A 13,038-nucleotide genomic window follows, 5' to 3' on the forward strand; every position below is an offset into this window, starting at 1 on the left:
CACACATTTACAGAACGAGGGAGCTCTTGTCTGGAGAGATGAAGAGAAGAGAGGTAGGAAGAGAAGAGGAAAGAGAGGAAGAGAAGAAGATAAGGGGAGGAAGCAAGAGAGAGAGAGAGATGGAGTAGTTGTGGTTGTTGTAGATGATTATTTTCTGTTTATGCGAGGGGCCTGCGTGAGACAATCACTTCAAGTGCCCTCCAATCAGGGCCTGAGTACAGTGGCGAGGGGTGGGGGTTGGGGGCGAGACCTAACGAACCCTCTACCCTCCTACCCTCTCTCTCCTCTCCTCTTTTGTCCACTCCTCTGTCCACTCCCTCGCTTCCCTCCACTCCACTCTGCAGCACTCTTCATTCCATTCCCTTGTGCCACAGCCCAAGGGCGAAGCCCTCTCTCTTTCCTCCACTCTCCTCCTTTCTCTACCACTCCCTCTATTCTCCCTCTACACCCTCTTTCTGCACCAGGGGATTCAGGCAGCAAGTTTAAAGAATAAAAGGCCTCACTGAAACTTGTGTGAAAGAGATAGAGAGTGAGAGACATAAAGAGAGGAAGAGAGAAAGAGAGAGAGAGAAAGTGAGAGACAGAAAGAGAGAGGAAGAGAGAAAGAGAGAGAGAGAGTGAGAGACATAAAGAGAGAGGAAGAGAGAAAGAGAGAGAGAGAGAGAGAGAAAGTGAGAGACAGAAAGAGAGAGGAAGAGAGAAAGAGAGAGAGTGAGAGACAAAGAGAGAGAGGAAGAGAGAAAGAGAGAGAGAGAGAGAAAGTGATAGACAGAAAGAGAGAGAGGAAGAGAGAAAGAGAGAGAGAGAGAGAGAGAGAGAGAGAGAGAGAGAGAGATAAAGTAAAAGAGAGAATTGTAAACATGTTTCCCATGCCAATAAAGCCCCTTAAATTGAATTGAAATGTAATTGAGAGAGAAATAGAGAGAGGGAGAGAGAGGGAGAGAGAGAGAGAGAGAGAGAGAGAGAGAGAGAGAGAGAGAGAGAAAGAGAGACAGAGAGAGAAAGATTAGAATAAGGAGTCATGGGGCCTCCTGAGTGGTGCAGCGGTCTAAGGCACTGCATCACTTGAGGCATTACTACAGACCCAGGTTCGATCCCGGGTTTTATCACAACCGGCCATGATAGTGAGTCCCATAGGGCGGAGCACAATTGGCCCCACATTGTCTGTGTTAGGGGAGGGTTTGGCTGAGGCTCATCGCGCTCTAGCGACTCCTTGTGGCGGGCATTTCCTCCGACACATTTGTGCGGCTGGCTTCAGGGATAAGCGAGTGGGTGTTAAGAAGCGCGGCTTGGCGAGTCATGTTTCGGAGGACGCATGACTCAAACTTTGCTATTCCGTTGGGGAGTTACAGCAATGAAAGAAGATCAAAATTGGTGAGAAAAAGGGGTAAAATACAAAACAAGGAAGTTACCAGAGTTAGAAAAAGACAATGAAGCGGCTAATGAGAGAGATAATGAGAGAGACAATGAGAGAGATAATGAGAGAGATAATGAGAGAGATATGGAACGATAGAGCCGTTTGTTCTCTTCTGACCGGGGTCATCAGTGTGTGATCTGTGACAACACTGTGACCTGCTCTTCTGTGACCTTCAGCCCAGCCTCTACGTCCAGGAGTTTTATGACCCGACCATGTTTGCTTACAAACGCGTCTCCAACAGTGCAATGGCGTGTGTTTGCCCCAGTGTTGAAGGCGAGACACGGTCCACCGGTCACCCCTCGCTGTCCCCCTCGCTCTCCTCCTTGTCCTTAATGGTAAACTAACAGATTGTAAACATGCTGCTACCACTTCTCTCCCTCTCTCTCTCTACCCCCCTCCTTCCCTCACTCAATATCTCTTTTTTTCTGGGGGTATTTTTTAAACAATGTCCTTCATGTTAGAGTGGTTACTGCAGCAGAAGGACATCATTAGCACCGTGGTTAAACTGTAATTTACACCATTAGAGAGGCAGGAGCCAATTTTATTGGCTAGTAAATTTCAGCTCTGAAATATTTAGACCATATGGCTCAATTTATGTAATAACCTTAATTTCTGCACCCTTCAGGTCCTGGTGGCTGCTGGGCCTGGCTGGCAGAGTGAGGAGCGTGTACACACACACACACACACACACACACACACACACACACACACACACACACACACACAGTAGCAGAAGATGCATCAGATTAATGCAGTGTCAGGTTGTGTTTGGGTGAAGGCGTGCGAGCAGCAACCAGATGGTCCCGGGGCTGATGACTGTCAGGGGTCCTGATCTGATCAATCACTTGTATTAATACATCTCCCTTCACCAGGAGCCCCAAGGGCCCTACACACAACATCTGGAGAGGAGGGAGGATGGAGGGAGGAAGAAGAGGAGGAGAGGGGTAATTGTGCAGGAATGTATATGTCCAGTATTAATACATCTGACTTCATCAGGGGTCCAGGGACCACAACACAACATCAGGATGAAGAGGGAAGGAGGAGACGAGAGAGGGAGGAGGGAGAGAGGGAGGAGGGAGAGAGGGGAAAGAAAAAGGTGGGATGGAGGATAGTGTGACTAAATTAAGTGGAGAGTAGAGAGAATAGAGAGGGAGAGAATGATGAGAGAAAGAGGGAGAGCTAGTGGGAGGAAAAAGCAAAGAGAGATAGAGGGAGAGCTAGTGGGAGGATACAGCAAAGACAGAAAGAGGGAGCTAGTGGGAGGAAACAGCAAAGACAGAAAGAGGGAGAGCTAGTGGGAGGAAACAGCAAAGAGAGAAAGAGGGAGAGCTAGTGGGAGGATACAGCAAAGACAGAAAGAGGGAGAGCTAGTGGGAGGAAACAGCAAAGACAGAAAGAGGGAGAGCTAGTGGGAGGAAACAGCAAAGACAGAAAGAGGGAGAGCTAGTGGGAGGATACAGCAAGGAGAGAAAGAGGGAGAGCTAGTGGGAGGAAACAGCAAAGAAAGAAAGAAGGAGAGCTAGTGGGAGGATACAGCAAGGAGAGAAAGAGGGAGAGCTAGTGGGAGGAAACAGCAAGGAGAGAAAGATATAGCAAAGACAGAAAGAGGGAGAGCTAGTGGGAAGAAACAGCAAGGAGAGAAAGATATAGTAAAGACAGAAAGAGGGAGAGCTAGTGGGAGGATACAGCAAGGAGATAAAGAGGGAGAGCTAGTGGGAGGATAGAGCAAGGAGAGAAAGAGGGAGAGCTAGTGGGAGGAAACAGCAAAGACAGAAAGAGGGAGAGCTAGTGGGAGGATACAGCAAGGAGAGAAAGAGGGAGAGCTAGTGGGAGGAAACAGCAAGGAGAGAAAGAGGGAGAGCTAGTGGGAGGAAACAGCAAGGAGAGAAAGAGGGAGAGCTAGTGGGAGGAAACAGCAAGGAGAGAAAGATATAGCAAAGACAGAAAGAGGCTGGATCTGGAATAGGACGTGAGGAGTAAATAGGTGTTACGTTAGCATCTCTAGATTGGTGTGCAGTATGTGTGTGTGTGTGTGTGTGTAACCGCGGTCTGCCAGGCGGGCGCAGGGTTCTGGCGGGGCAGACCGCCTGCGTTCTGTACCCTCATTCTATCCGATCGCCATGACGACCCCATTAATCATCCACACTGGCACGGAGAGGTGCTCCCAGCCCAGTCAGAGATCAATACACACACACATACAGGCTTATTGCTTATATCCGTGGTTGATCTCCCTCTCAGTAGTGGACATTAGTGAGGAGAACATCAAACCATCTGCTCTGAAGGCTGTCAGACTAGAGAGGAGAAAACTGTCAGACTACACATTAGATACACTGCTGATTAACTGCCAACTTCTCTCCCATAAACCTAAGAACTTTACCAACCCGTTTGTCCACATAAAAACAGACTTGCACTGTTTTTAGACAAAAACATTCATGTTTAACTAATTTAAAAAGGTTGGTGGAGTTCTTTATGCTAATTGAAGAGAAAGGGAGAGAGGAGGAGAGAGGAGGAGAAAGAGGAGATGGAGAGAGGAAGAGAGAGATGGAGAGAGGAAAAGAGAGCTGGAGAGAGAGGGAGAGAGGAGGAGAGAGATAGAGAGAGTTGGAGAGAGATGGAGAGAGGAGGAGAGAGATGGAGCGAGATGGAGATAGAGGGAGAGAAATGGAGAGAGGAGGAGAGCGATGGAGGGAGAGAGGAGAGAGATGGAGAGAGGAGGAGAGAAATTAACAAAAACATAAATGTTGAACTAATTTAAAAAGGTTGGTGGAGTTTTTTATGCTAATTGAAGAGAAAGGGAGAGAGGATGAGAGTGGAGGAGAAAGAGGAGAGAGATGGAGAGAGGAAGAGAGAGTGGGAGAGAGATGGAGAGAGAGGGAGAGCGGAGGAGAGAGATGAGAGACATGGAGAGAGGAGGAGAAAGATGAGAGAGATGGAGAGAGGAAGAGAGATTGAGAGAGGAAGAGAGAGTTGGAGAGAGATGAGCGAGAGGAGGAGAGAGATGAGAGAGGAGGAGATAGGAGGAGAAAGAGGAGAGAGATGAAGAGAGGAGGAGAGAGATTGAGAGAGGAAGAGAGAGTTGGAGAGAGATGGAGAGAGAGGGAGAGAGGAGGAGAGAGATGAGAGAGGAGGAGAGAGATGGAGAGAGAGGGAGAGAGGAAGAGAGAGTTGGAGAGAGATGGAGAAAGAGGAGAGAGATGGAGAGAGGAAGCGAGAGTTGGAGAGAGATGGGGAGAGAGGAAGAGAGAGTTGGAGAGAGATGGAGAAAGAGGAGAGAGATGGAGAGAGGGAGATGGAGAGAGGAAGAGAGAGATGGAGAGAGAGGGAGAGAGGAGGAGAGAGGAAGAGATAGGAGGAGAGAGATGGAGAGAGAGGGAGAGAGGAAGAGAGAGGAGGAGAGGAGGAGTGAGAGAGAAGAGAACAAAGAAAACAAATACGGAGTAGAGAATAAAATTGTGATTAGTGAACAGTTGTCTACAGTAAGATCAATAGACAGCAGAGTGTGGAGTCCACAGAGAAACAGGTGTGATAGCATAAGGCCAGAGGTAGAGAGCTACGATCCCAACCTCCCAAACCCGGCCCCCGGCCAAAAGACCCATCTGCGGCCTCACACACAGACATTTATTTTTATTTTTATTTAACCTTTATTTAACTAGGCAAGTCAGTTAACAACAAATTATAATTTACAATGACGGCCTACCCCGGCCAAACCCTAATGACGCTGGGCCAATTGTGCGCCGCCTTATGGGACTCCCAATCCCGGCTGGTTGTGATACAGCCTGGAATCGAACCAGGGTCTGTAGCACACACACCAGTGGAACAGAGATGATTTCATGAACATTCAAAAACATTAGTGTGATTTGTAACCATGCCTGAAGACTTGTCTTAGCTCCTGGCACTAATGCCTTGGCTTTAGCTCAGAGGATTAACACAGTCTTGTGTCTATTTTTTTTCTTTCTTTATTTCTCAGTGAGCGACTGAGACTGACTTCACACACCCATTATCACAAATGACCGTGGCGGCATTCTGGCCGCTCCACATCAATGAAACAAACAAACAAACAAACAAACAAACAAACAAACAAACAAACAAACAAACAAACACACACACACACACACACACACACACACACACACACACACACACACACACACACACACCTCCATATCAATGAGGTGAAAGGTCTGTATTTACATTCTGTATTAATTATGACTGACAACACAAAGGTCAGAGGGCGAGAAAATAGGATGTTTAAAGCAGCTAGATATCTATATACTCCACCCTTTTCCATTGTTCTCGCTCTCTCTCTTTCTCATCCTCTCTCTCTTCCATTAAAAAAAAAACACATGAATTCCACATGTGAACATGTGAATTGTTCCAAAAACACGTTTTCATGTGATCTTATGTGAAGTTAATGTAATAACATGTGACAACATGTAAAGCAACAGGTGATCAATGACAATCCATGACAATGGCATCTTGGTGAAAGTGATGGTATATACTGTAGGTTGACACACACACACAGAGCTTTGAGCGGTGTCGTGGTGTGCTGAGGAGATGATATCACAAAGAGGCGTTGGCATGGCGATCTACTGATGTCAGGCTGTTTACTGAGCTGCCAGGTTACATTTAGACTGGCTGACAGGCAGCAAGGGAGGATCTGTGTGTGTGTGTGTGTGTGTGTTTGTGAAAGGCACATTTAGAGGTATTCTCCATGTGGGAGCGTTGGAGCAGACTTGGCGTGGAGGTGGAGGATTGTGGGAAGGGCCCTGGAGGACAGGAGCCCCTGGCTGTGTGTGTGTGCCTGCAGGCCCCTTCACTGGCAAACAGATGGCACCAGCACCACAGGCTGTGACCAACACATGCACGCAATGATAATACAGACATGCATTCATATCGTGTCTTTTCTTACCGGTACTGTCAACGCAATAATAGTAGAGGTGTTAAGTGTGGGGTCTGTGGGCTGTTTTCTGTACACCAGGCGATACTGTGAAATCCTTCCATTGGGTTGTCCAGGCTGTGTCCAGTTCAACTGTACTGAGTATGCACCTGCAAACACACAAACAGATATTACACACAGTGAGAATAACATAGGAAGTCAAACGTCACCTTTTCTTCCCTCCCTCTATTTCATCTCTCACTCACTCGTCGGTGTGACAATAGGAGGAGCAATGTCCTCTGGACCCGCCTCCATGGTGACAGCTGAAGCCCATTGGCTGCGAGCAGAGCCGCGGGAGTTGTGGGCATGTACACTGTACTGGTATAGTCTGAAGGGCTGGAGGGCGTCGCTGGCGTCGATAAAATCTAGCGGCCCATTGGACCAGATAAACACCAACAGCTCCTCCTGCGTCCCCATTGGTCGCCTGGCAGGAAACAGGAAGAGCAAGTGAGTTACGCTAACTAACCCTGAGGTTCATCTCTAAGCCGTAGTTACAACTTGAGAGAGAAATAGAGAACAATAGGAGAAGGGTTAAACGATGGCAATGAAAAGAGGAGAGAGAAAGGGGAGGAGAAGAAGCGAAAAGGGGCAAGAGGATGGTAGTCTCTAATCATTCCAACTGCATTAAAACAACATTGCGCGCGTGTGTCTTGGTTCACAATGTAAATCTAAACTACAGCTGGACTTGATAACATAGCTCAAAACACCCCTCTACCCCATCCTCCAACTGTGTGTCTCCATTAGAAACCTCTGGATCTCAGAATCACAGATGCACAGAAGTCCCCAAAGTCTATAGCAAGCCCCCCTATACATACTGTATTAAGTGAGAGAGTCAGACAGTGTGTGTTTGGTCATGCTAACCATGATCTGAATGCTCAACTGTACTCCTTCCTCTGGGAATAACTTCTCCTACTGAATTTGAGTAACTCCAATTTTGGTTTACCAAAGTCTGACTCCTTGTGTGGATGTGAAGTTAGGATTCTTCCCTCAGCCTATATGCTAATGATGTTTCCACAGGACTTATCAAGGCTTAGATACTCTCTGACCCTGCATACAGATACCACTGGTCAACAACACACACTTGACCTTGACCACAGGCAAACACACGCAGACAAACACACACACACATGCACACACACAGGCAGACACATGGGTGCACGCACACAATACACACATCAGGCAGATGAAAAACTAGCACAGTGGGTAGTCGATACACACAAATGCAGACTAAACATACATACATACACATACATACACTACCGTTTAAAAGATTGGGGTCAATTAGAAATGTCCTTGTTTTAGAAAGAAAATCACATTTTTTGTCCATTAGAATAACATAAAATTGATGACAAACTTGGATTAGCTAACACAACGTGCCATTGGAACACAGGAGTGATGGTTGCTGATAATGGGCCTCTGTGTGTAGATATTCCATTAAAAATCAGCCGTTTCCAGCTACAATAGTCATTTACAACATTAACAATGTCTACACTGTATTTCTGATCAATTTGATGTTCTTTTAATGGACCAATGTGCTTTTCTTTCAAAAACAAGGACATTTCTAAGTGACCCCAAACTTTTGCACGGTAGTGTACGTATTCCAGGCGGACTAAACGCAAACACGACACACACCAACACACATACAAAGCAGATTAGAAAGTCTCCCCTTAATCTGAATTACCTTGTAAACTAAGAGGTGCATGATGATGTTATTACTATGATGGTATTACCTGTGTATGAATGGATATTACCTGTGTACGAATGGTTATTGTCTGTGTACGAATGGTTATTACCTGTGTACGAATGGTTATTACCTGTGTATGAATGGTTATTACCTGTGTATGAATGGTTATTACCTGTGTATGAATGTTATTACCTGTGTATGAATGGTTATTACCTGTGTATGAATGGTTATTACCTGTGTATGAATGGTTACTACCTGTGTATGAATGGTTATTACATGTGTATGAATGGTTATTACATGTGTATGAATGTTATTACCTGTGTATGGATGGTTATTACCTGTGTATGGATGGTTATTGCCTGTGTATGAATGGTTATTGCCTGTGTATGAATGTTATTACCTGTGTACGAATGGTTATTACCGGCGTACGACTGGTTATTGTCCATGTATGAATGGTTATTGTCTGTGTACGAATGCTTATTACCTGTGTATGAATGATTATTACCTGTGTATGAATGGTTATTACCTGTGTATGAATGATTACCTGTTTATGAATGGTTATTACCTGTGTATGAATGATTATTACCTGTGTATGAATGGTTATAACTGTGTACGACTGGTTATTGCCTGTGTATGAATGGTTATTGCCTGTGTATGAATAGTTATTACCTTTGTATGAATGGTTATTACCTTTGTACAAATGGTTATAACTGTGTACGACTGGTTATTGCCTGTGTATGAATGGTTATTACCTGTGTATGAAGTATGAGGTGATGAGTCCATTGGGCTTGTGGGGGGGGTTCCAGCAGACCTGGATGACTGTGGCTCCTGCTGCTGTCACTGTGGGGGGGTCCATGTCCTCTGGAGGGGCCTCAGAGGTACGCACATACACCCCCTCACCCAACCCACACCCATCTGACATGGAGAGGAATGGAGAGAAATGGAGCGACATGGAGAGAAATGGAGCGAAATGGAGAGACATGCAGAGACAGGGAGAGACATGGAGAGCCCGGGAGAGACATGGAGAGAAATGGAGAGACATGGAGAGACATGGAGAGACATGGAGAGAAATGGAGCGCCACGGAGAGAAATGGAGAGACATGGAGAGAAATGGAGAGACATTGAGAGACATGGAGAGACATGGAAAGAAATGGAGAGACATGGAGAGACATGCAGAGACATGGAGAGAAATGGAGACACATGTAGAGACATGGAGAGACATGGAGAGACATGCAGAGACATGGAGAGACATGGAGAGACATGCAGAGACATGGAGAGACATGGAGCGACATGGAGAGACACGGAGAGAAATGGAGAGAAATGGAGAGACATGTAGAGACATGCAGAGACATGGAGAGAAATGGAGAGACATGGAGAGACATGCAGAGACATGGAGAGACATGCAGAGACATGGAGAGAAATGGAGAGACACGGAGAGACATGGAGAGAAATGGAGAGACATGGAGAGACATGGAGAGACATGCAGAGACATGGAGAGAAATGGAGAGACACGGAGAGACATGGAGAGAAATGGAGAGACATGGAGAGACATGGAGAGAAATGGAGAGACATGCAGAGAAATGGAGAGACATGGAGAGACATGCAGAGAGGGGGGTGAGAACAAAGAAGACAGAATTACCCAGTTGTGTTCTAAATACTTGATAAGATTAACTACGCATAATTAAGTATAAAACACTCTGTCTCTCAAGGTAGTCTGTCATTGGTCATTCCCAGTCCATACCGGCTTGGCAGGCCTGGACTCTGATGTGGTACTGGGTGTAGGGGTCTAACCCAGACACACTGAGGTTCTGTTCCCGTCCCACCGTACGCATCACAGACCTGGCACTTCCTGGATTCAACAGGATGTTGTAGTATAGAGGAAGACTGGTGTTGAACACACCTGAGAGAGGGAGAGTGAGAGAACGAGAGAGAGTGAGAGAGTGAGAGAGAGAATGAGAGAGCGAGGGGGAGAGAGAAAGAACGTGACAGAGGATGAGAGAGAGAAGGAGAGCGAGAGAGGGAGAGAATGTGAGAGAGAATGAGAGAGAGCATTCTTACTTTGTATTCCCATGACATCTCTCCTGTGTTTTGAATGCAATGTGGCTAGGTAGCAAAGTAACTCACAGATAAATATTGAGATGTGGTTCTCTATTAGAAAGGCCCTACATGCAAAATACGGTTTGTGCGAAGGGAGACTAATAAACCAGGGTGTGCTGGTTCTGTTCCATTGATCAATGCTCTCTGATTTATCCTGCCTTTGGCCACGGATGCTCCCACGCGCTGGATTTACTACGGCATTGTGGGTAATTTAGTAGGATCTGAACATGGTCAGATGGTCAAGGGGACAGTGCATCACAGAGAGACTGGTATGGATGTGCACAGAGAGACAATGAACAGTCAGGACCAAGACATAACTGTCTGTATGCAGAGAGGTGGGAGGAGATATGGGAGGTCAGGGCAGGATGCATCACCTCTCACCCTCTGTGTACCAATTCTTTATAAGGATCCCCAATACGTCTATTTATGTGTGTGCGTCTGTGACTGTTTGGATGTGTGTGTATGCGGGCTTTGACTATGATTATCTGCCTGAAGTAATCCATCTATAAATATTATCTTCTCATTATGTGTGCTTACTATGAGAGGGGCCTGAAATAGCACACAGACATATCCATAGGCAGGCTATTCTAGAGTCATTACAGGTTGATTCTAAAAGAGGGGAAGTATTGCCTGATCTCTCACGCTTGGTTAGGCTGCTGGACCCAGGGTTTGGAGTGTGTGTGTGTGTGTGTCTGTACGTGCATGTGTGATTATTTGCGTGCGTTTAAGCATGTGGTGTATGTGTGTGTGTGTGTGTGTGTGTGTGTGTGTGTGTGTGTGTGTGTGTGTGTGTGTGTGTGTGGAGGGGGGGTAATTATGTGCGGGGGTAATGTGTGTGTGTGTGTGGAGGGGGGGTAAGTATGTGCAGAGGTAATGTGTGTGTGTGTGTGTGTGTGTGGAGGGGGGGTAATTATGTGCGGGGGTAATGTGTGTGTGTGTGGAGGGGGGGTAATTATGTGAAGAGGTAATGTGTGTGTGTGTGTGTGTGTGTGTGTGTGTGTGTGTGTGTGTGTGTGTGTGTGTGTGCAGGGGGGGTAATGTGTGTGTGTGTGTGACAGATCGCTACTGAAGGGTCTCTCCTGGCTGCTGTGGCTGCCATTACCCCTGATCAGGCTCTGTGTGGAGTTGAAAGTGGGGATGTGTAACGCTGCTGATTAGTTATAAATAATAGAACTTAAGGAGAGCTCCCATTGAACCTCTGAGGCAGCCTGGCACAGATCAAAGTACTAATACGGGCAAGGTGTGTGTGTGTGTGTGTGTCTCAGCAGAAGGCTACATCTGCTGAGGGAGAAAGCTATGAGGAAAGGTGAATAATTTAAATGTTTCATTTGTTAAGATAATCAGGCCATTCTCAATGCATCCTGGAACTCATGAATGTTGAATGACCTATCTGCCTATAGTTGGTGTGAATTATGGAAAGGTACCTCTGATGGGAATATGAACAAATTGTGTGTCTGTGTGTGCGTGTGTGTGTGTGTGCGGAGGCAGAGACTAGTGGATTAGGGACATGAGACCGAGGTCACAAACAGCCTTATTGAGAGGTTGGGTCACATTTGTTTTGTCATAGCTATGTTACATAAAGTGTATATGAGCCTACAGGACCCGAGCCACTACCCATAGGTGGACCACTGCATTAGGAAAGTCTTTCCCACATCATAGTATGTACTTCAGCCAACTCCTGACTATTGCTGTCATGCCAGTCGTATATGGCATGACAATGAACCAACATGCCAGTGACCTGGCTGAAACACATATTTGGACAACCAGATAAGGGGAGTAGCGGGTAGACAGAGAGGGGGGTAGTCACTGACCTGGGGGTGTCCAGGAGACGAAGAGAGAGCGGGGGCCAAACACGGTGACGTTATGAGGGGGCGGGACTCCCAGAGGGGAGGAGACTGGTGTCTGGACGACGTACCTGTTACTCAAACCACTACCGCCCCCGGTACTGGCCTCCAACACATACACATACCTGAGGGGGAGGAAGGGAGAGAGTCTGTAGTGTTACACGATGGGAAAACACAGAGACACAGACACACATACAGACATAGCCACAGAGAAGCGGTCCAACACATTTTTTCTTCAGATTATATATTATATACTGTAAACTGAGTGTACAAAACATTAAGGACACCTTCCATTTTGCCCTCAGAACAGCCTCAATTCGTTGGGGCATGGACTCTACAACGAGTGGAAAGCGTTCCACAGGGATGCTGGCCTATGTTGACTTCAATGCTTCCCACAGTTGTGTCAAGTTGGCTGGATGTCCTTTGGGTGGTGGACCTTGACACACATTGGAAACTGTTGAGTGTGAAAAACCTTGCAGTGTTGTGGTTCTTCACACAAATGGGTGTTCCTGGCACCTACTATAATACCCTGTTCAAAGGCACTAAAATCTTTTGTCTTGTCATTTTACCCTATGAATGGCACATACAGTGGGGAGAACAAGTATTTGATACACTGCCGATTTTCAGGTTTTCCTACTTACAAAGCATGTAGAGGTCTGTAATTTTTTATCATAGGTACAGTTCAACTGTGAGAGACGGAATCTAAAACAAAAATCCAGAAAATCACATTGTATGATTTTAGATTAATTCATTTGCATTTTATTGCATGACATAAGTATTTGATACATCAGAAAAGCAGAACTTAATATTTGGTGCAGAAACCTTTGTTTGCAATTACAGAGATCATACGTTTCCTGTAGTTCTTGACCAGGTTTGCACATACTGCAGCAGGGATTTTGGCCCACTCCTCCATACAGACCGTATCCAGATCCTTCAGGTTTCGGGCTGTCGCTGGGCAAAACGGACTTTCAGCTCCCTCCCAAAATGTTCTATTGGGTTCAGGTCTGGAGGTCTAGGCCAATCCAGGAGCTTGAGATGCTTCTTACGGAGCCACTCCTTA

The 13,038-nt window shown here is 46.2% G+C and overlaps 1 protein-coding gene across 1 annotated transcript in view; it reads right to left on the bottom strand.

The window, feature by feature from the left end:
- The window catches only part of LOC110498381 (usherin), a 432,088-nt gene that overhangs the window by 41,386 nt on the left and 377,664 nt on the right, over positions 1 to 13,038 (bottom strand). The window contains exons 64-68 of the mRNA XM_036955034.2: positions 11,946 to 12,103; positions 9,779 to 9,937; positions 8,790 to 8,952; positions 6,560 to 6,777; positions 6,327 to 6,463 (exon numbers count right to left, since the gene is read on the bottom strand). Coding sequence (XP_036810929.2) covers positions 6,327 to 6,463; positions 6,560 to 6,777; positions 8,790 to 8,952; positions 9,779 to 9,937; positions 11,946 to 12,103 — 835 coding nt within the window. The remainder of the gene's footprint in view (positions 1 to 6,326; positions 6,464 to 6,559; positions 6,778 to 8,789; positions 8,953 to 9,778; positions 9,938 to 11,945; positions 12,104 to 13,038) is intronic.

This window comes from Oncorhynchus mykiss, chromosome 19, assembly GCF_057628025.1.
Source record: "Oncorhynchus mykiss isolate SJ-2025 chromosome 19, ASM5762802v1, whole genome shotgun sequence".
Classification (NCBI taxonomy): Eukaryota; Metazoa; Chordata; class Actinopteri; order Salmoniformes; family Salmonidae; genus Oncorhynchus; species Oncorhynchus mykiss.